This window comes from Gobius niger, assembly GCF_951799975.1.
Source record: "Gobius niger genome assembly, chromosome: 20".
NCBI lineage: Eukaryota > Metazoa > Chordata > Actinopteri > Gobiiformes > Gobiidae > Gobius > Gobius niger.
In genome coordinates this window covers 21,833,899-21,856,504 of record NC_136871.1, presented here as the reverse complement: position 1 = coordinate 21,856,504, position 22,606 = coordinate 21,833,899, and the positions used below count along the sequence as shown (strand labels likewise).

The following is a 22,606-nucleotide window of genomic DNA, read 5'->3' as shown; positions in this document are numbered from 1 at the left end:
CGCAATATTCATTTTACGAGCAAACAATGTCCATAATAACTTTAAAGGTAAAGCTTATCCGTCAGCTTTACGCGATGAGAGTTTTTTTGTGCTTTATGTTGCAGGATACTTCAGTCAGATCTCCACTTTGGCCGATGTCCAGGAAAACGTAATGCGGTATCTCCACGTCATGAGTCGCCCTAAAGTGATCGACCACGAGCACGACACAGTGTGGACGGAGGCCTATGTGGACAGTGCTGTGAGTGCTTTCTCCTTGAACCTTGGAACGTTCTGCTCTCTCTATCGCATTGAAATCCACCTTGCCATTTAGCAGGCATTGTTTGATACTTCCTTACTGTGGTAAAGTGAGGGTGAAGTGCTGTTCAGTAAGAATGCTGCTGAATGAATACAATAAACTCTTTCATTGTTGTTATGGAAAGTTGAAAAAGGTTGGTAATGGACATAAGGAGTGTGGATCAAGTTCAGCGTTTTTTTTGTTTTGTTTTTCTAGTGTGGTGCAAATGAATACCAATTACAACAGCCAGGTTTAGGCAATGTTGGTGTAGATCATCTGGAGAGGGAGGGGTTTTAGTATTGTTGCACTTTGATACACATTGCTATGTCCATAACCTTTTGTTAAACCCCCATGTAAACCTTCCGCATTACTTTTACTTTATTAAATTTGTGGCTCAGTCCATATCTTGCTCCTTCACTGTGTTGCTCGGCTGTAGCTGTGACTCTTCAGTGTGCCTTGTGTGTGTCCTTGTACAGTAAGTGTGTTCATGTGTGCGTGCGCTTCCTCGTCATTACTCTTCATGCTGTGGAAATGACTCCTCATTATGAGCATCATTAATCTGCATGGATTTCCCCTCAGTGTACATCTGTGTCCACGGAGTCTGCACCAACGCGCTCATTCAAAGAGCTGCTATGTAAAACTCTTTCTCTTATTTATCCCCTCTCTCCCATCAGCTCACACAGGCTTATAAGGTAAAGCTCAGAGCGTGTCTCGACCTTCTGCAAGTGTGATGCATATGTTTACACGTATTTAGGATAGTGTTTAATCTACTACATGACATTAAGGTTGTAATAGTCAGAGGTTGAGATTCTGGGGGGAATGGAAGAACATTTGCCTCCTTGAGTCATGCAAATATACACTTGTTTTATATTGTTGTAGTTGTTTGATAATTGAATTGTTAGATATTGTTTGAAAATCAGTAATTGACAACAGAGAAAAGATTTCTTCCTGTGAATTTGAAAAATGGTGGGTTGGTAAAGAAAAAGTGATCATAGTGATTCATTGGAACGTTTTTCTTCTTTCAAATAGTTTTTAATATTTGTGTCTTTCGAAGTGAACACCATTAATCAAGTGTTATGCTTCAGTATAGTAGTATTCCTGTATAATTAGTTTACTGTTATTATACTTTATTATTTTATCAATGTTTTAGTCTTTTCATCATCCACTCATTTACTATAAAGTAAAATGATTATTGAAATCATGTCCAGTTTTACCATCCTTTTAAATTGTATTTATTTATAGACATTTAAGGAACAGTAGCACATCGATGTAGTTCATATATCCAGACAGAGATACATAATTCTTTATTTGGTTACAACATGGATACACTTCTGATCATATCAAACAGAAAATTGAACATCCAACCTCCGACATTTTGAGATGATTTGTGAGCGTACAATCTAAAAATCAGCATCTGTAGATATTACAAAATCGTGTATAATCGGACAAAGAGACACAAATCTGTAGACCTTTCCTTTTGTTTATGATCTTACAAATTAAAAAAAAAATCCAAGGAGCCTGAAAACCTTAGAGTTTGTTTATGAACGTACAAACAAAAACAAAAAATCTGAGTTCTTTAGACATTTAAAAATTGTTAATGAACTACGAACAAACTAGAGACCTATTAAGGTTGACAGGGCATTACGTCATACACATTCCCAGCCTTGAATTTCTAATAACTAGAAACAATTACATAAAAAAATAAAAAAGAGCATTTCGGAACAATAGGAATTAGGTTTAGGAACTGATAGAAGCAGGAAGATTGTTCCAGTCAGAGGGAGCCTTAACACAGAATGCATATTGTCCCATCTCTTAATTCTTGGCACAACAGAAAAGATCTGGTAGTTGTGACGTGGGTTGTATTGTGAGCTGAAAGGCACTTGATATTGCTTCAGATAAAAAATTTATTCAATTCTAAGTATCGTCTGCTGAGTGCGTACATACTCCTATGGGTCCCTGAACTCAAGAGACGTTCCCTCAGGAAACTCTCCTAAACCGTTTGCAGTTCAGCTGAATCTAATTGAATGAAAGTTTTTTCCTCTAACACTGATACTTGGTAGTACCTCAACTGCTGCCTCTTGTCACTGCTCTCGACTCACTGCATCACGATACTTCACCTCCTAAAAAGTTTCCGGAAGCTCTCTTCTCTCGGGACCGGAGCCGTATATGGGTTTTTTTATTGTACGACTTGCATTCAGCGTGGTGCCGATGAGTGTGCGCACAGAGAGGGCCTGGAGATTGTCCTCTGGAGTCTGTGTGCGCTCCTGTATCTCGGCCTCAGACACACCATTCATCATTCTGTGGATCATTGCATTTTATCTCCTAAAGCCCATAATAAAACTGACATTGGAGGAGAGACCAGGGGAGTGAAGGAGGGGGTGCGAGAGAAGGAGGGCGGTGGTGAAAACGCGTGTCCGAGAACCAGCTCTACCTGCAGCGTGTGTAGACTCTAGACTGTATTCATTGTGTTGGGATGCATCTTAGAAGCCTCCATTCTTCATTTTGTCAAGCTGTAGTTCCACTTCACGCCTCATTGACTTTATATGTATGCATGTATACAATAGCAAACGTGTAATGGGGGAAATGACAGTAACTAAAGAGAATTTAAATACTCTCGCAGCCCTTTGCACCAGGTTACACAACAAGACCATTTTTAAAGAGAGTACTGGTCATTGTTGCCTCACATGTACAAGTACAATTGCTAGATTTATAAATTGTTAGGCCCAACCTGTGCATTAAAAACCAAACCTTTAAAGTTATAATAGTATTTTCCTGTATTTGATTCTTTCAGTAATTACCACATACTCTCAATTTTTTTTATTTTTAAGCCTTGGAGGCAGACAATGACCTCGGTCAAACGTTTGCTCAATTGTCCTTAAAAGCTTGATATCAAACAAAAGGAGTGAAAGGAATGTGTGGAGTTAAGTGTTGATTTGAATTCATTGTCTTTTAGATTAAATGATCCAGGATTATCAAAAAATGAAACGTAAGGGTATCTAAAGTGGATACTCATTTGTGCAGATATTGATATTTAAATTGCCAAGACCTGATGAAATTTAACAAAATGTGTTATTTTGTTCTTTTATAATAGTCTCATGGAGCTGTATCAGAAGGAAAGAAAAAAATAATAATTTTATTTTGGCTTGAAAATTGTTGTTCTATACAATCACATTAATAAATAAATGCTATGGCGACGGTAACAGACTATATCAGTTATCCAATGTTAATTTAAAAAGTAGACTTCTTATAATTGTGGTTTCTAAATTGGCTTTGAGCATTTGGTTCTCTTGAGAACACAGGTGTTAGTATTGTAGTGCTAACTATCGATATCTCAATGACCTCTTGTTTTCAGATGAAAGCCAAGTCGGGGCCCAGTCTGATGACTACAGTGGCCATGCCAGTCTTCAGCACCAAGAACGAGACGGTGAGCAGTTGGGCTGCACAGTTTTGGGGGGTAACAGGTTAACAGTGGACCAGGTGAATGAGCAATAACAAGAATGTTGGTTGTTAAAATAAATCTATGGCCAATTTACTGTCCTACTTGTCCCGAGGCATCTGTCCTGTGCTGCAGATTGGCAGCCTCGCTTCTGTCAGTCCATAGGCACAATTGTATTATTATTTGTTTTGTTTGCGATTCACTTTTCATCCCGAATGAGCGCTTGTAATCGTGTCAAAGTGATGTCCATGTGGTTTCTAAAAGTTTGTGTGTTGATGCAGAAGAATCAGGGAATTCTGTTGGGGGTCGCAGGAACAGACATCCCTCTGCAGGAGCTGATGAAGCTCATCCCAAAGCATATGGTACTCTCATCTGTTTCCTACTTTATCCAAATAAACACCCTCACATTATTCATATGCATGTTTTAAATAACTTCTGTCTCTGTTTTATTCACCGCCTCCAGCTGGGGATCCATGGATACGCATTTGCCATCACAAACAATGGCTATATCCTCATACACCCGGATCTCAGGCCCCTGGTAAATAATCCGTTTCACATTTGGCTTCTCATATCAACATGTCACTCCCAGTTTTAACCCTGACTTTCCTTTTTGTTTTGCCCAACCACAATATGAACAGAAACCTTCCTTTTTGACCACAGAGAATGTGTTTTGTGGTTAGCAAGCTGAATGGGCTCGTATAGTCTGTAATCCCCACCTTTTCCTTTGATGTATGCATGCAGGGATAAGGGCCACTCATAGGGCTGGCTGGCCTGAGATGTCCCAGAGGTAACTTAACACTCACTGGCCTCGAGCACAGCCTCTCGCCCTGGGACACATGGTTCCTGGGGAGCGGTGGCTGTGTCCATGTGTGTGTGCCAGTGTTAGTGCTACTCCTCTATGTGCTGGTATCTGTCTGTGATAGTCTGTGTCTGTGCACTGCACTAAAGGAGCATCAACTATAGTTAAAATGGCATATTCAGAATATTCACCTGATTCTAGCAGTGTTGATTATGTAACGTTTTACAAATTTGAACAAGTGCATTTGCCTGAAAGATATTTCTAACTTAATAAACGTTAACTGTATTGCCCTACCACAGTGAGAATGCTCAGCCTTACCTAGTCTTAGAAACAAACCAAGTTCAAGCCTTGGCTTAGTTAGACAGATCCAACTCCAGCTCTAACCCTTACATCCTCCAATGTCAGTGTACACTGTTGTAAGAGTGTGTTTCTGAATGCGGGACAAAAGAAGAAAATTAGCCAATAGTTACAATCCAGCGTGGCGTGATTACATGCATGTCTCTGTGTTCATTAACATGCTCTGCCCAAACCAAAATAAAAAGGATATATATGGCCCTCCAAAAATGTTTTAAGTTGATTATGGCAGGCAAGTTCAAAAAGTAGTTATCAAGTTATTATTTATTGTTTTAAAACTTTTTTAAACATTCATGCTAATTATAAGAGATTAAATGTATTATCTATCTTCCTTAATGTAAATGCCATCTAGAAAATGGACATTTCGACCATGATCGGATGCTGTAAGTGTATATAATCCTTTTTTTTTTTTTTGGACTGTTGTTTCTCTGTTGTTGTTCTGTTCCTTTTGCACCATGTCCTTTGTACTATTGTGAAATGAGAGTTTGGGGATAGGCGCTCATAAGCTTCTGGCTTCAGTTCACTCTTTTTGAGCAGAATATTTATAGCTCAAATAAACAAATACACTAAACTAAACTAAATCAATGAATTAGAAAAATCCGTTCCCATTTATTTTAAGGCCTGACTTCAAACATCAGTGACGTGAGGCCTAATAAACCTGTCATAGTCAACACTGCTCAGATCAACACAAGCGTTTTGAAGTCCATCTAAACTAGAGTCGATGTTCCCTTGTTGTAGTGCACATGTCTCTTTGTGACTCAAACTGTGTTGTGCCTGTAGTCTTTGACGTGTCATTTCCTGTCGGCGAGACCACACACTGTACTCTAGACTCTGACGTGTACAGCCTAACGCGCCGATGTAGACTTGCCAAGGCGTGAATATCCTATCAATCATATTAAGTATTTTTAATTTACCTGACAGTGTTAATTTCACAGCTGATTTGTTAAGTAATTACTCAGCAAAAACTTCCACCGCTGCTTTGTAAATAATAGCCTACAGTGAGACAGACTCTGGAGATGAGTAGCCTTTCGGGTCGAGCTAGATTAGTAAGCACACTTTTGAGAGGTTAGGGTGACTTTGTTCAAATTAAGTGTGCGCTTTTTGTTATGTGCAGTATCAAGAAGGTCAGAAGAAGAGGAGGAAGCCCAACTACAGCAGCGTGGACCTGTCGGAGGTTGAGTGGGAGGACAAAGATGATATAGTACGTGTTTGCTGCAACGATAACAAAGAAATATGTTTTTATAGAGCATCGGTTCCCAAGCACACTGTCAGAATCCAAAAGGGGTCACCAAGGATTGTATTATACATCATTTTAAGAATGCTGTGACTCAGAGTGTGCAGAGGGAATGTGAACTGAGTGGCAAGTCTGTATCGATATTAAATGTTTTGCCACTCAGTCTGTAACATTGAAGCCTCTGTTTACAATGAAAATGATGGAGGACTTGCATATCCTTTATATGGGTAAAAGTATGAGCTGTGTCTTTTAACTTTAAATTTATCGGGTGACCACCACACAAGGACATAGAGAATCCATGTTCATTAGACTCTTAATAGTAGATTTTAAAGCGGTGCTAAGTAACTCGTGCCCCTGGAGGCCATATGCGCCACTGCAGGTGTCGTAGGATGTTTTTTTACTTATTAATTGAGTAAATACTACGCTGACAGGAAAGACAAAAGTAGAGAGGGATATTGTACATCAATTACACAATGGAGTTTTTTTTTCAGTCAAGCTGTAAATACTGTTTAAGTGGCGCTAGCCCGCAGTCAGCTTTTTCCATTAGCCTGTTAGCTTCTTCGTGATTCCATTAGTGTGTATTGGTGACTCCGGGTTGGAGTAGGGAAAGTTGCAATTGTGGTTTTCTGGCCAGAGGCACCAGGGGGAGATGAAAGACCCCCCAATCATCCCATTGACACTTGTATTACCCTCAGAGGGACTATGGAAAGGATTTATTAAGGTAAACAGGTTACTTAGTGCTGCCTTAAAGCTTATTAGATTTTGTAGATTATCGAAGCATTCAGTCTGTCCCTCCTCACAATGGCACGCGGTGGTCACCCTTTCATTTAAGCCTCAAAAAGGAAGTTTGGGAAACGGTGATGTCGATGAACATTGTAACATTTTCAATATATCTTAATCATGCCCATTATGTCAAATTGTTTGAACTAATGCTAATGTTTTGTCTGGCAGCTGCGCAATGCCATGGTGAACAGGAGAACAGGCACTTTCTCCATGGACGTCATGAAGACCGTGGACAAAGGGGTGAGCTGATACGCATTATTTGTGTTTTAATTTGCCCCTCAATCACAATATGCTCACGTTTTTGGGGTGTCTGTTTGTCTAGAGGCGTCTCCTGAGGATGCACAATGACTACTTCTACACAGATATAAAAGGCACTCCGTTCAGGTGAGCGTCACAACTTATTAAAATTTGAACCTGAACCTTAAGTGTTCATAAATATAAATTACTTTGGTATCTATATTGGTAGAAAACCATTGATTGTAATATTTTTTTTTCTTTTTGGCATCTCCCACTGCTACCTAACCCTTTCAACTTCGGGACTCTACTATGTATTTCTGTGCCTTTAGTCTGGGAGTGGCACTATCCAGAGGCCATGGCAAATACTTCTTCAGAGGAAATGTCTCTGTTGACGCAGGTATCTCCTCTCCCTCCTTTACACTTCAGACCAGTCGCAGTGTGACTGTGCTTATTGCTTGAGCTTGACCCGCGCCTGGCACTGCTGAAGCGTGACTGACTCTGTGCGCTTTTTTCAGGGCTCCGTGATCTGGAACAGCCAGATGTCGCCCTGGCAGATGAATGGTGAGGTCGGGGTTGTGGGAGAGGGCACTGATGCGTTATGTAGGTTATCCCTGTGTGCGTCAGGGGTTGTCATGTTGTAACCATTTGGCTCTGTTTTGTTTTTGTTATGTTTTGTTTTTGTTTCCTAGGACTTACTGCAACACGGAGGAGGAGCACGAGCATCGCCACCTGACACAGATCCAGGCCATCAAGCTGTTCATGACGGGAAAGAGGCCACACCTTAAATGTAAGGACATTATGTGGTATGTGATGCTTCAATGTCACAAGTCTCGCTATATTATTGCAGAGCTTTTCATTCATCAAATTGTAAATGTTGGTTGTGGAATGTATTGTTTTGTTGCATTTCTGGATAATAAACAGTGGGAATTACTCTGCAGATACCTCTTTACTCAGTTTAGAAACCATTTTACTCACGCTTCTTTCCTTTTTTGGGCCAGTCTACCTTCAGAACTACTTTTTTATGCTTTAGTTTGTTAGTACGTTTTGGTCTGGTCTGGTGGCACTCTGGAAACCAAATAATGTCTTCTGTGGTTCTTGATGTGAAAATTAAGAAACACTGACACAAACCATGAACCTGTGCTCTCTTTTAGTGCAGCATTATGTTATATATTATACTTATCTGGGCTTTTAGATTTTACAGCATCTGATTATAAACTTCTGTGCTGAAAATAGTAGCTCATTCTGTGTTCTGTGTGTTCATTCTGTGTGGGTTTGTGTGTGTGTGTCTGTGTGCAGGCGACAGAGAACTTATCCAGGAGGTGTTTTTTGATGCAGTGGTCACAGCTCCACTGCGCTCATACTGGACTGGACTGGCTCTCAACAAATCAGAGTAAGAACTGTTACAACTCACTGCCGTTTTGATAAAACTTGACAAAACTTTTCATCCCTGAGGTTTGGGTTGGATTCCCTATTGGAAGACGTGACGGTGGGATTGAGGAGATCCTCAAAGTAATCCTTACACCGCCTGCCCCATGGCTTCTCCAAACTCCTCCCAGACCCAACTTTTTTCCTCTGCGATCGCACAAGCTGTGGCGCGCTTGGCCTGCCAATACCTTTCGGTTCTTTCCAGGGTGGGGCTCCAGGGTAGGGGGGCCATACCGGGCGTTGCACAACCTTGGTGATACACTGTCCATGGGTGTTTTCTGACTTTTTTTTGGTGATAATTATTCTAGACTGGCGAGATTTCCAAGATTCTCTCTGATAAATATCTATGTACAATACATTATGTCAATAAGATTTATTTATTTTTTGGTTTATTTGGTTGGGGCAGTGCCATGTTAATGAACACGCCACACCAGTTTGTAGCCATGCGCTAATTTGTATCTGTTGTCCCACCCTCACACTCTCAAACACACCCTCATTCATTCTGGCCTATTGTACATGTTTTACTGGTAGGGGAAACCGGAGTACCCGGAGGAAACCTATACAGACACGGGGAGAACATGCAAATTCAGCACAGAAAGGCCGCGTCCAGGTGGAAAACAAACCCGGGACCTTCTTGCTGTGAAGCACTAGCTGTAACCACTGACCCACCGTGCATAAACCCAAAGTTTAAACGCTGGCTCTATTCATTATTCTCATCAGTTACTACAATGTAGTGTAAAAAGGTTGAATTGTCTAGAGTAAATATTACTGATGAGTACTCTGTTTTAAAATAACAATACCACATCAACTTATTTACAGAAATTCAGATAAAGGAGTGGAGATTGCGTTCCTCGGCACCCGCACAGGCCTGTCCCGCACCAACCTGTTTGTACCTGCAGATCAGCTGTCCAATCAGTAAGTGTCTTTTCTGATCGTTACTTACATCGCAGTGAGACTCAGTGCTGGGACTTTCTCTGCTCTGTCCTCCTCAGAGATTTCCTGACGGCCGAGGACAAAGAGGGAGTGTTCAATGCAGACCACTTCCCCCTGTGGTACAAGAGAGCGGCTGAGCAGGTCCCGGGAACCTTTGTGTACTCCATCCCCTTCAGCACGGGTACGCACCCTTTACACACAACATTTCAGGGCTTAAAGGTTTAGGTAAAGGTTTTTTAAAGAATGTTTTTTTTAGAATGATAAAGTACAGTAATAGCAATAGGCACTACTGTCCTTTTATGAACTCAGCTCATTCACATCTTTTTAAATATGTTAAATATTTTTTGTTTCTTCATTTTGTTTGAATATTTATAGTTTTTTGTATGAACACAAGTCTAATCGTGTAAATCAATGATGTTTTACCGCTGCCATTTTGGGTTTCAAGTGATATATAGACATGAATGTACAGAAAGTATGATCTAGAGGTTTCACATTATTTTATATCTCTATACTGTAAACTGTCCAGAATAGAGCAGGTGATGTAGAGTCACAGTGCGCTTTGCTTTCTGAGTGTCTCCAAGTCTTTTTTATTATCTGAAGCAGCGGAGTATAAAGCAAAATCCATTTAGCATTTTTATATTTTAATCAGGTTTTGTCTATGTCTTTTGCCAGTTATGGATTGGAGTTTTTACTGTCTGTTTCCATTGGATGCACAGCGCAGATTTTAATGCGGCCCCCACTCGCAGAAGATAGAGAATAGATGTCACTGTACTACCTTTTTTCTCTTAATGATGACTGTGTCCACTCAGCCTTTGCCTTCATAACATGAAATGTCTTCTCCCAGCCCCGATCTTAGAGATATTAGTGAAGCTTACACTGGACTCCATTACTGCAAAGTAATGGGCTGCTGCTGCATTTCTTTTGGACCACATTGTATGAAAGATTACTGTAGTATGGTGCCATCTAGTGAGCAAAAGCACTCCCATCATCCATCTGATCTGATATGTGTTGTGTACAGCTTTAGAAAATAAGAGTGTAGTCTTGGCCAGTACTGCCATTCAGCTCATGGACGACAGAAAGTCGCCTATTGTTGCAGGTGAGGCCCTGAGTATTTAAAGTATCATCACCATTTCATAAGATTTCAATTTACATATTTATTTCTCTGCTATTATTAGCTGTTGGCATCCAGATGAAGCTGGATTTCTTTCAGAGGAAATTCTGGACCGCCTGCCGACAAGTATGTGGCTAACCCGGGCAAATACTCAAGAATAATGCTCATTATTTTATGGGAGATTTTTTTTGCCTAAGTAATAATTTGTTGTGTTTTGTGCTCAGTGCTCAGCTCTTGATGGAAAATGCTCTTTCAGCTGTGATAATGATGTGAGTAGATGCCCTCAGTGCAGCACAGAAAGCTATTTGTTTTGTTGCATTGAAAGCTGAATGTGTTTTGCCTCTGGACAGGACATTAACTGTTATCTCATCGACAACAATGGCTTCATTCTTGTGGCAGAGGATACGACTCAGGTGCTGGCTGTCTATTACTGTTGTACTAACTGTACATATGATCAAAAAATAACAATTGAATATACTTGAGCTGAAATTGTGGAGCTACAGTGGACTTAACAGTATACTGTATACTAGATAGCCACGACAAAAGGGATTTTTACAGACTTTTCAATGAGCTGCACTGGTTTTGTATTGCTGTCTGTTTAACTTGCACGTGATGTAATGTGTTCTTGTATACTGTTTCAGACAGGGCTCTTCTTTGGAGAGGTTGAGGGTGTGGTCATGAGCAAACTTCTTATGATGGGCACTTTCAAGAGGTGACTGCAGTAGTAGTACTTTAGTACTTTAATTTGCTTGTTTTCTGACTGATTGCTTTTTGCAGGATCACTTTGTATGACTATCAGGCCGTGTGTCGGGAGTACGCCAACAGCAGTGACAGCGCCCACACTTTATCAAATGTAAGATGAGAAAACATATACAAGAATCAATGTAAAGCAGTCTTTATGTTTATGATTAACGTTTTACGTTTCCTTTTTTTAGCCTTTCACTGTTGTCAAGTGGCTTATGTATGAACTTGTCATGTAAGGGTCAATGCACACATTATACTTTCATTTATTGATATATTTATTTATTTATTGCCAATGTATTTATTTTCAGCATGTAGTATATTTTCTAAATAGCAGAAGTTTTCTTTTGTTGGATAGCCTAAGTATCATAATAGTGTGATGAACATCTGTATATCTTTGTGTAGCTTTTTGCTGGAGTTTAACTTGTACAGCTGGTTGAACATTGAGGCCTCAGTCAAAGGTAACAACATAAACGCTGTGTGAAAGATGCTGCACATAGATTGTTCAGTTTTGTTTTTTCAACAAATTTGTATCATCTGTGTCCAGCCCAAAGAACACGCGGTAAAACTATCATGGTCCCATGTGACACCGAGTACCCCGCGTTCGTTTCTGAGCGCACCATCAGAGAGACATCGGGCAGCGTCGACTGCGAAGGCTGCATCAGGTACTGCTTGGGGCGCTATTAAATTAACTACATAATGATCCTCTATAGTTGCCCCGGCGCTGTTTCTAAAACACATTAAAGTGAGATGCTGAGTGCGTGCTTTGAGAGTGATAACCGCGTCTTTTGCAGGTCTTTTGTCATTCAGCAAATCCCCAGCAGCAACCTCTTCATGATCGTCGTGGACAATAAGTGCGACTGTAGCAGGGCGTTCGCCGTCACCATGGACCCCATAGAAATCATGTATATCCTTTCTCTGTGTGTGGTGTGGTGATGTGTGTTGTTAGCCTCATTGCATCATTGCCAGTGGTTCCCAACCTGGGGAGCACAAAAGAATGGGCTTGTCTTGTCAGAGGGTCAGGCCTTAAAAATATTTGACTAAATGAAATAGGAAAGATTAGGGGTGTAATGGTTCAGCCAGGTCTGAGGGTCAGGTCATAAGTGATACTATTTTAGCATGTTATGTAGTTAAAAATGGCTGATGCGGATTACAGGTGCATCAAATAGTCCAATTTCAGTGTATTGGGTTAAAATAAATACTTATCGGCAGTCATGTTTAGTGTTAAGACGGCCGACTACAGCATGCGCAGGGCGGGTCAAGGAAAAAAGTTTGGGAATAACTGGTTTAAGGGAAAATGGCTGTAAAAGACGACAGACAGAGGGGGGAGACTTTTAATCTGTGAAACAAACGCTAATAACAATAACCACAGTAGCCGTGAGAGTTGAATGAGACAAAAATCTAAATGTGGCCATTGAGCCTATTAAGCTATTAGGCTGACAGTTTATTTACACATTTTGCTATGTTTATCCTTGACTCCAGTGAACACAACGAGTCTCTCAAGTGTGACCGACTCAAGTCTCAGAAGGACAGAAGAAAGCCTGAATCATGTCACCCCTTTCACCCTGAGGTACATCCGAGTGTGCATAAGGCTGAACAACTCAACTTAGGTGCCAAAATATGTAGTTAAGAAGACAGAATCATAAATACCTTATTTTTCCCCTCCCTAAAGTAAACACATATTTAAAGAACACGTTTTTCCATTGATTCCTCTTGATGAAAAAACTAAACTCATGTTTAGTGAGTAAAAAATAATGCCACATTGCCCCCTGCTGGTCATAGGCATCTTTTGCACTGGCGTTGGTAATACAGCACCATGTTATTAACTTATGTAAAGCAAAATAAGAAGAATATTCTGCCACTATGGATATGGTCCTGTTAGCCTTACTTGTTCTTTCTGTGCTTATTGTGTTTTTCAGGAAAATTCCATAGAGTGTGGTTCAGCAACTCGTCCCTCTTTCCTCTTCACATCAGCTCTGCTCCCTCTGATAGCAGCTGCAATCCCCAGGTGACCACAGAGACACAAAGACTCAAAAAGCATTAGCGCCAGAGTAAAACTCCAGCTACAAAGATGACCATTGGCCAGTGACGAATGCTCATACCTCTGTACCAGGCTGCGCTGTGCACCCTAGATTTGAGACTTACTCCATCTATGCCGAGTTACATTACGTGGTGTCTTGCTTTCAACGCACTTCATGCCTCTGACAGTATACCATGGTTTACTAAATATTTATTGAATGAAGATAGTAAAGGATTTCCTGGCAATCAAGATGTGTTCAGCTGTGGTTTAGAAAGTTGTTTTAAATGAGTTTGTACTGAGAAAAAAAATGCAAGGAATCGTTATGGTCTGCAGAATGTAAAATGCACCTTTGTCATCAAAAAATATATATATTATATTTTATCAGTAGTTGCTGATCAAACAACAGCACTGTAGAGAATCAAATATTATTTGATCAAATACATATATTGTAAATATCACCTGAAGATTTTATTATTATTTATTATAGTGTGGAAAGGATTGTTTTAATGCTAAAGCATGGTCCGTGCACAAATTAATTTATCTATTTAAGAAAGACGCACACTTTTCCAAACCACATAGAATGCAGCAAGCTGCAAACATTTTGGGGGTATTGTGTTAAAAGGATAAAAAATATGGCCAAGTGAATGGTATGTGTGAAACTACAAAAAATACTTGAATACATACCATTTGAACATTATATAGTTGAATTCCGCAAAAATCGAAGCCAAGTAGATAAGCCATGCCGCAGTTCATTTGTGTCTCCCTGTTGTGTGAAATCTCATGTATTACATTTTTGGTTTGTATGTATTTTCTTTAAAAATGTTAATTTTATATTTTGCAGCTTTTTAAATCTTGTTCTTGGTCAGTTGTGTCCAGATTAAGTTTCTTTTTGCTGCACCCCTGTATTACATTGTGATCAAGAGAAGTGTATGTTATCTGAATGAGAAAGTATAGCATTCAAAAGCATTATGTTTTCTGCAGCCTTATGGGCTATTGTGGCTGTTAAAACATTTGTCTCGACTTGTGTGCCATTAATCAGACCATGTTTGTGTGTCTGCTTTAGGAAAAAATATCACATAAGAGATTAATAAAGTATGTTGCTTTAAGAAATTGGTCTTGTTGTTTTTGTTGTCAGCTTTCAATAAAATAAAAGATGATGTGAACATTTTAAAAGACCTACTTTCTGGCCTTTCAGGTGACATCACATCGTTCTAAAGGCCTATAATAGTTATACAGGTGGGGCAGGTAAAAGTATTTTGTTTCTGAGGGTATTTTTGGTGCTCTACAGAGAGATCACGGACCCAGTCAATGATATAATGATGTTTTTTGTAATGCATACATTTTTTTAGATTCCACTTGTGAAAGTGTAGTGCAGTGAATAGGAACAACTGGCTCCTGCCCCCACACGTGAGACATCATGGTCTAGAACCTGATGTGACAGTGGAACCTGTGTGCATGTGATGCTGAATTTAACCCGAGAACTTTTCACACGTCAATTTTGACTGTGTTTTGACAATATATTGAAAGACAGAACCAACACTATAACACCTTTAGGAAAAGTAAAACCAGGTATGGCCTTAAACTGAACAGAATAAATCTGAAAGTTTGGTGCGTTAATTGGTCACACCTGCAGAGTCACCTGAGTGAATTAGCCGGAAGTGGTTTAGGCGGCGCACTTCACAGTTGGCGCGTGTTCATCTGGCATCGACTTGAAAAGCAGCTCTGACAACAGGTGGAGTGTTTCGTGATTTTAAACATAAATACGACAAAAATGCCTCCTAAAAAGACCGCAGTGGCAGAAGCTGAGGCTCACCCCTCCGAACCCTCCCCAACCGACGAGACAGGGAAGAAACCAGGTCGGTGGATTTCTCTCGCGTTTGTCTGTAGACTTTGAGGCTTGTGGGTAATATTGTGAGTTTGGCAGGCCTTCTTGTGACTTTTCTTTTCTATTTAAGATGCTACGGCGGTGCGTAAACTTGCGACGCACCCCAGCACGGTGATCATGGTCAGAGAAGCGATCAAGGCGCTCGACTCCAGAAAAGGCGTATCCTCTCAAGCCATTCAAAACTACATCAAACAGCAGTACCCCTCCGTGGACTTGGTGAGGCTGAAGGGTCTGGTCCGCAGAACCCTGATAAAGGGTGTAGAGAACGGTACTCTCCTCAGGCCCGCCAACGCCGCCCCAGCTGCGACAGGTGCAACAGGAAGATTCAGGGTAATGTAGGATTTGTTATATCCACAGGTTGATGCTACATACCCCTAAATATCCGTGTGTTTGTACTACATAACAATGTCTACATAGTTATGCAGACCGGGTCTTTTTTTTTTTTTTTTGCTGTTTCTGTAGCTTCCAAAAACCAAAGAGCCAAAGGCAAAATCTGAAAATGCAGACCCCAATGTGCAGAAGGCCCCAAAAGCAGAGAAGGATGGAGCAAAGGAGGAGCCAAAGAAAAAGAAACCTGGTAATACTTAAACTAATGCTTTGTTTTTTAACTGTCTTTCTAAATCTAATTTATCCTTTCCAAGCCGCCAAGAAGGAAGAAAAAGATGAGCCATCAGAGGTGGGACTGTGTGGCGCACCTCCACAGTTGATGTAATGTTCTACCCACTGTCTGTAGGCTAATGTGTTTTTTGTTTTTAGGAACCTAAGCCTGCAAAGAAGTCAAAGAAGGATGATGTAGCAAAAGTTGCCCCAGCGAAGAAACCTAAAGGGGCTAAAAAAGCTGAAGAGGCAGAAGAGACTGTGACTGTGACTGCAAAACCTAAAGGAAAAGCTAAAGCCTTGAAAGAGGATAAAGCAGGAAAGGCACAAAAGGGCAAAGCAGCACAGAGTAAGGCACAGGCTGAGTCTGAAGCCCCAGCAAAAGCGCAAGGAAAACGTGGGAAAAAGGCTACAGAATAAAGTGAAGCTAATGTTTTTACTGTTTTGAAATAAAGTCTTGTATTTTTCAGTCCCCTTTTATTTTGTTGCACTTAACTAGTTTAAGAAAGGTGTTGGTTCATTGTACATAAGTCACCTGAACAACCAAGGGCCAATAAATACAGTTGTGCTAAAAGGTTCATGCACCCTGGTGGGTTTTGTTTTTTTGAGCCATTTCTCAAAGAAAGAAGGAACCCACGCAACCTTTTTCATTGTCAGTGTTGTGAAGCCATTGAGAAATGCCCCTTGAACATCTGACAGTCTCTTTCAGAGTCTTTTGTGGTAGTTGTGGGGAAGGTTCTGTATACAAGTGAAACTCTGAATAAGAGAAATAAAAAAGCCATATTCAAAATCTCAAGATTAGACTAGTACATTAAATCAAAAAAACGTCGGCCCTCTGAAAACTATAATCATGCATATGTACTTAGTTTGGAGTCATCAAGAGCCACCACACAGACTGATCCTGGACATCCTGGGCTTCAGATGTCATATTCCTCTTGTTGAAGCATCCTGGTCTTCCATAGCACCTCAGTGCCACAGGCTACTTTTATTCAAGTAAAAGGGGCCCAAGCCAAGTACTATGTACATATGCATGATTATAGTTTTCAGAGGGCCGACATTTCTCTGTTTTAGGGCTGGCCGATGTATCAAAATTTAAGATATATCGATATACTTTTAAATAAGATATGGAATTAGACCATATTGCATTATATATCAATATAGTTCAAATGTGGGCCGTAATACTTGCTTCAGGGCATTGGCAATATCGTGACCGTCCACAGAGCATGTCTGAAGCCGGTGCTGTTGACAGGCTGGTCTTTCTTGCACAAAATCTTTAAATGAAGGAGGACACACTTGTCTGTCTTCTAATGTCTACCTCAAGACAGCATAACTGTTTATCAAAGTAAAAAAAAAGAACATGTTTATTGAGTTGATAGTCTTTTACTTGTGCAACCGCTTGGGACTGTTCAGATATGCGATTAAGTTAGCAAACAGGTAATCTCACGCTGATGTTTAAAAAGGTTATCTGAAACTGAGCATTATATTTTGTTATCTCTTTATATATACATTTTGCCCTCAGAAAAAGATTGACCTATTTTATAGGCTATTTTTATTTAAGATATTTTTTTATATTTGTTAAACAGTGTTTATGTTTACATTTTATAGTGAGTTTTCAATAAAACTACTCGTATTTGGTTTTGACTTTTGACTTATTTCACAGCTCTCACTTTGCAGAAAATCGATATTCAACCTTAATATATCGGGATATGACTTTTGGTCCATATCGCCCAGCCCAAGTCTAGAATGTATATTCTATCAGTTAACAGAACATAAAGAAATATATTACACTTAACTCCGTGTTGCGGTTTTTCAATGTGCATGCCAAGCTAACTAGCTAAATGAAGTCTACAATTTACTCTGTGCATAACTTCAAATCATAACAACGCCACCCAAGAAGTGACTTCCTGTTTCGATCCAGCACGGCAAAATAAAAGCACACAGCTCCTCTTATTGATTAGTTCAGCAGCTACTTGCAACATTGCAAGAATATAATTAAATACACACATTTTACATGTTTGTCTGTTAATAGTTAGGCAGAAAGAAAGTTGAACTAATGAACTGCTGAACTAATCAATAAGATAGTGCTTTTATTTTGGTGTGCTGGATCAAAACAGGAAGTCAATTCTTGGGCGTTGTTGTTCTGATTTGGAGTTATGCACAGAGTCAATTGCACTCAGCATCCCCACTTAGCATAGAGAAAGTCGAGCGAACACGCTCATTGAGCTCAATAATGGCTCTACTACACAGTTGTTGTTGTTGTTGTTGTTGTTGTTGTTGTTGTTGTTGTTGGTGTTGGTGGTGTTTTTTTTCTTCTAAAACAGTAGTCAAACAACTTTTTTGAGCAAGTCGAGCTAACTCGCTCTGCAGTCCAAATCATTGCGAGTAACTGAGAACCAACACGTCCGTCGGGGCTCGAACCGGTGACCTTGATGACTATAGGGTGAATATGGGTAAAGTGGGACACTTTTTGAAAATTCAGTTTCCACCTCATTTTTTGTTAAAAGCTTTTTTTTAAGCCTTTAATGTTATGGTAAATGGTCTCAACTTATATAGCGCTTTTCCACCTACATTAGGCACTCAAAGCGCTTTACAGCAAGGATCCACATTTTAATGTTATATATTTTTAAAAAGCTTTAGATGTTAAAAGTCAAATGTTTAACACAGAAGCTATCATTTTGCCTCAAACACAGGTTGGTCCAATGATAATTTTTTAGAGGTGCTATTGGTAAAGTGGGACACTTGTAAATGGTAACGTGGGACACTATTAACATTGTAATTTTTGTATTCAAAATCATTAATATTATTGTAGCAACTACTTTTATGAATATGTGAAGAGGTTATGAATAATAATAACCATTCTAATGGTCATTCTAACTGGTGTGTGAGACATATGACCATGATGGACATGTGTCTGATGTGCAGCCTGTGCTGTTGGTGCAGAAGAAGTCAGACATGTTCCAGTGTGGAATAGGCTATCTAACTGGGACCTTTGGTAAAAACTAAAAACAAGAGTGACAGATAAAGAATAATATTGTAAAGTGCCTTCATCAGATTTGTTTTTGTTTATAAATGAGTGAGGAATGCTCAAAGTGAAGCACATGCTCAAAGGACATGCTCAAAAAAACACATGTTAATCTGTGAACTCAGGCTGCCTTTAATTGGTGAAGTATATGGGAACAAGCATGTTTTAAAGATTTGAAAAGATATATATATATATATATATATATATATATATATATATATATAATTTTTTTTTTTTTTTTTTTTCTTTTTTTATGCTGTGAATTTGTCATTGTCTAGCCTATGCATTTGGGGGAGGTAAATAAATAAAATGGAATTGCATGGATGCTATATTATTATACATGGTAGTAATTTATAAATAATAATCTTTTTTTTTCTTTTTCAAACAAACGCTTCGCGTTCGCAGCTTGAACAAGGATGAGCTACAAAGTCATTGGTTAGCGCCAATCTTTCAAATTCACTATCAGTCCTGTAATTGGCTAGGAGCCTTGTCGCTCACTGTTGCTGAGCTCTGATTGGTTGATTTGTCCAAAGTGGCTGGTGGTCAGTGGCACCGAGCAGCAGCGCACGGAATACAGCAAAACTACTAATAATCCTGATGGAAAATATTATCCACCAACTACAACATTGAAGGTACGACCAAGTTTCATTTCTGTTTAGCCTTCCTATTATTTACTGTGGCTTGATTTCCCTACCACGCGCTGCAAGTGCAGCAAAAAAGTTGCGTAAGCTATGTTGTATTATAGCACTATGCTAACTAAACGGGCTTCGTTTTACTGACTAACTCTCTCCCAACATGGGCATGCCATATAGCGTTGGAAAGCACAGAACCTCCAGAGTTATGTCGTTGTATTAATTTAACTCCCAGAACGACTTTTTTTCGCCGCGATCGCGGCTATGCTAGCCTTAGCTGTTAGCAATGTTGTTAGCTTTGTGTGCACAAGCTGTAACGAGGAATCGGATATTACATTTCTTTGTGGAGACATGTATTATTTGTTAAGATTAGGAACACCAATTGATATATTCTCATAATAATTATTATAATCCTATAATGCAACGATATTTATATCAGAACAGTATGTGTTTTAACTTTGCACTTCTCACTAAATATGCCTGCAGCTAACTTTGCTTGATGGTTCTGCAAGGAAACAAGAGGATGGGGAGAAGAGGGAGACACTCCCACATACACCCTGAAATGTAAGTTCACTCTCATTCATTTATGCATGATATTAGGCAGTGTCTTCAGAACTGTCTGGCTACAAACTCTTTTTGCTATTTTGCTGTCTCCTTATGAAAATTTGTAAAGACATCCTGTTCAATATATCCACTTAGAATCAGTTTGAGAAATAAATTAAATCATTAGTTATTACAAGACAAACCTGATTTAACACTGTGACGTTATTTTATATTGCTAAATAAACCTAACCTTTACCTACCGGTAACCTAAGCAAAATCATTTCCCAAACTTTAATTGTTTCTATACTTAAGCGTTTTCCTGGCCCTTAACCAGTAGAATTTGTCCATATCAAATGCATGTGACAGCAAAATAGCTGAGAAGCGTCCCACAGCATTGTAGACACTTCTATAATATAAATATTTTTTACTCTGAGTTTGCATTTACTATAGGTCATATTCTTTTTTCCTGTTTTGATTTTCAGATCTGATTGCCATGTCTTATACCAGCCTCATGCACGGCCCTCTGAACTCAGAGACATCCACCGTTCTCTACTAGTAAACCCCAGGCTCCTGCTAACCCTCAGCCAAGTGGGAGAGTTGACACTAGAGGAGTTTCTACAAAAAGTAAGTAGTATTTATCATTTAACATTATGCTTTTTATTTACAGTATAGGCTATGCCTCATTTACTTATTACTTTTTATGGTATTTTCCTTAAACATAATCGTGGCTGAAATACCTGACCTGAACTTTTCCTCCTGTTTTTCTGTGTTGCAGGTTGTGTACAGCTGGAGGCAGGACACAGATTTTGCCCAATACCATGCGACCAGCTTAATTACAAGCACTTCAAAAGTGAGTTTTTGATTAGAGCAGGCATGTGACACCAGTGGTTTTAAATCCGCATGCAGCTCTTCAGCTCTCCTCTTGTGGCTTTTGGTTATATCTGGGGATAAGGGGTCTGGTGACTTAAATGATTTACATTGGCTGCATTTCCTTGCAGATACGGATTTAATATTTTCCAGTTAATATGGCAGACTACATAGTTCTTCTTACACATTAAAACATATTTAAAAAATATATATATATATATATATATATATATATATAAAATATTTCATTGCTGCAGAGTCTTGTCCAAAGACCCACTGTACTTTACTGGCTTTCAACTCAGAGTTTTGTAGTCTATTATAGCGTTTACTCCAATTGTGTTATTTATATATTTTTAATAGTTTATGCTTATTTCTTTTGGTAGTTGCACTGTTTTAAGTGCGTTATTTGGATGTAGTATATTATGTTTCTTTTGTAAACAGACTACAGTTTGTATATGTAATTGGAACTTTTGGCAAGTGTTTGGCAATGTTTGATCCTTAACCTTAATAGGACGGTCCGCAATGAAATGATGACAGTCATTAAACATTAAATGTTTTTGTTGGTTTTGCAGCAGAAGAATGAAGAAGGGGAAAAATGGACACCAAGCAGATGTTGCCACCGATCATCTTAACAAATCAAGATTGAACCCCAAAGTGATGACAACAGAACATCCCCAAAAAACTTGAACTGTTTCCAGAAGGTGAACAAATCAGCAACTTTCCTGGACTAATGGACTATTACCTTTGGGCAATACTGAAAAAGTCCAGAAGGATAAAAGCTTGAAGTCAAGACACAGGACCTTTACATGATCTAACATCATCTGTGGGATCTTCAGCAAGGGTGCCCAAGGGCAGCCTTTTTTATCACTTGGGTGTCACACATTGTTAGAGATGGAACTTGTTACTTTAATAATTCTACTCGATTGAACTCTTGTTAACTTAACAGACAGCTGATATTAAAGTTCAACCTTGCACCATTTAATGTTTTGCCAGTTCCTCCAGGAATAATCCGCTATTTTCTTTGCTTCTTCCCTGCAAATACTATTTCCTATCAGTAGAAATCCATTTTACTTGTTATTATTGGCATGTGCCAATAACATATATTTTTTTCCTCTAGGGTTAAAACAGGGAAGAAAAGTTAGATTCATTGCAACTTTTGGAAAAATGTCTGTGAAATCAGGCACATACTATATCCTACAACAATAACAAAAAAGGCCTGCAAAATCCTGGAGGGACTGTTTTACTGCTTTGACCATATGCTGTAGCTGCTCACACTTCAATAGGTGGCCTTCCATGAAAATGTTTTTATTTATGTATGCTAATAATTGTTGTGTCGTGTACATTAAATACATTTTTGCTATTTAAGTGAGATTGAATCTTTATTTCTCTTTTTTGGCTTGTTTAGAAGCTTTAGGAGCCATGAAAACTTTCTCCCTGGTGTCTCAAGTGGGTCTCCCCTCTAGTCTCATTCGTTTCTCCCTGGTGTCTCAAGTGGGTCTCCCCTCTAGTCTCATTCGTTTCTCCTAAAATTCACTAAGAGCAATAGAGGAGAATCTCATTTTCGTCTCTTGAGCTTAAGAATAGCCACATTTGAGCAGCAAATTTTTCCTATACTTAAAGCTGGGGTACCTGATTTTTCAATGCAACAGTCGAGGTGATGAGCAAAACAATAGGCCCTTGGCTTGAACTAAAACAGTATAAGCTACGAATCGA

The 22,606-nt window shown here is 39.3% G+C and overlaps 2 protein-coding genes across 4 annotated transcripts in view; both read left to right on the top strand.

Moving 5' to 3' along the window:
* LOC306979622 (voltage-dependent calcium channel subunit alpha-2/delta-3-like) overlaps positions 1-14,324 on the top strand; it is a 32,401-nt gene extending 18,077 nt beyond the window's left edge. Inside the window, exons 14-39 of one of the 3 annotated variants that reach the window (XM_079578644.1) lie at positions 105-238; positions 949-966; positions 3,627-3,698; positions 3,992-4,072; positions 4,174-4,248; positions 5,978-6,064; positions 7,049-7,120; positions 7,203-7,264; positions 7,447-7,514; positions 7,633-7,678; positions 7,807-7,904; positions 8,414-8,507; positions 9,362-9,457; positions 9,535-9,656; positions 10,494-10,571; positions 10,651-10,712; positions 10,811-10,855; positions 10,937-10,999; positions 11,228-11,298; positions 11,364-11,439; positions 11,522-11,562; positions 11,733-11,788; positions 11,875-11,992; positions 12,122-12,235; positions 12,816-12,897; positions 13,247-14,324. In XM_079578644.1, the coding sequence (XP_079434770.1) occupies positions 105-238; positions 949-966; positions 3,627-3,698; positions 3,992-4,072; positions 4,174-4,248; positions 5,978-6,064; positions 7,049-7,120; positions 7,203-7,264; positions 7,447-7,514; positions 7,633-7,678; positions 7,807-7,904; positions 8,414-8,507; positions 9,362-9,457; positions 9,535-9,656; positions 10,494-10,571; positions 10,651-10,712; positions 10,811-10,855; positions 10,937-10,999; positions 11,228-11,298; positions 11,364-11,439; positions 11,522-11,562; positions 11,733-11,788; positions 11,875-11,992; positions 12,122-12,235; positions 12,816-12,897; positions 13,247-13,339 (2,024 nt within the window). In that variant the 3' untranslated portion in view covers positions 13,340-14,324. Of the gene's footprint in view, positions 1-104; positions 239-948; positions 967-3,626; positions 3,699-3,991; positions 4,073-4,173; positions 4,249-5,977; positions 6,065-7,048; positions 7,121-7,202; positions 7,265-7,446; positions 7,515-7,632; positions 7,679-7,806; positions 7,905-8,413; positions 8,508-9,361; positions 9,458-9,534; positions 9,657-10,493; positions 10,572-10,650; positions 10,713-10,810; positions 10,856-10,936; positions 11,000-11,227; positions 11,299-11,363; positions 11,440-11,521; positions 11,563-11,732; positions 11,789-11,874; positions 11,993-12,121; positions 12,236-12,809; positions 12,898-13,246 lie in introns of all 3 variants that reach the window. The other 2 variants (XM_079578643.1, XM_079578645.1) reach the window with 2 other exon arrangements.
* An 825-nt stretch (positions 14,325-15,149) lies between these two features.
* On the top strand, positions 15,150-20,582 carry h1m (linker histone H1M; the record flags this gene model as incomplete). The annotated part of the gene is made up of 6 exons (XM_079578647.1): positions 15,150-15,203; positions 15,303-15,562; positions 15,695-15,809; positions 15,874-15,908; positions 15,989-16,226; positions 20,509-20,582. The coding sequence occupies exons 2-6, from the start codon at positions 15,350-15,352 to the stop codon at positions 20,580-20,582; spliced, it is 675 nt and encodes a 224-aa protein (XP_079434773.1). The 5' UTR covers positions 15,150-15,203; positions 15,303-15,349.
* Between the last annotated feature and the right edge of the window lie 2,024 nt (positions 20,583-22,606).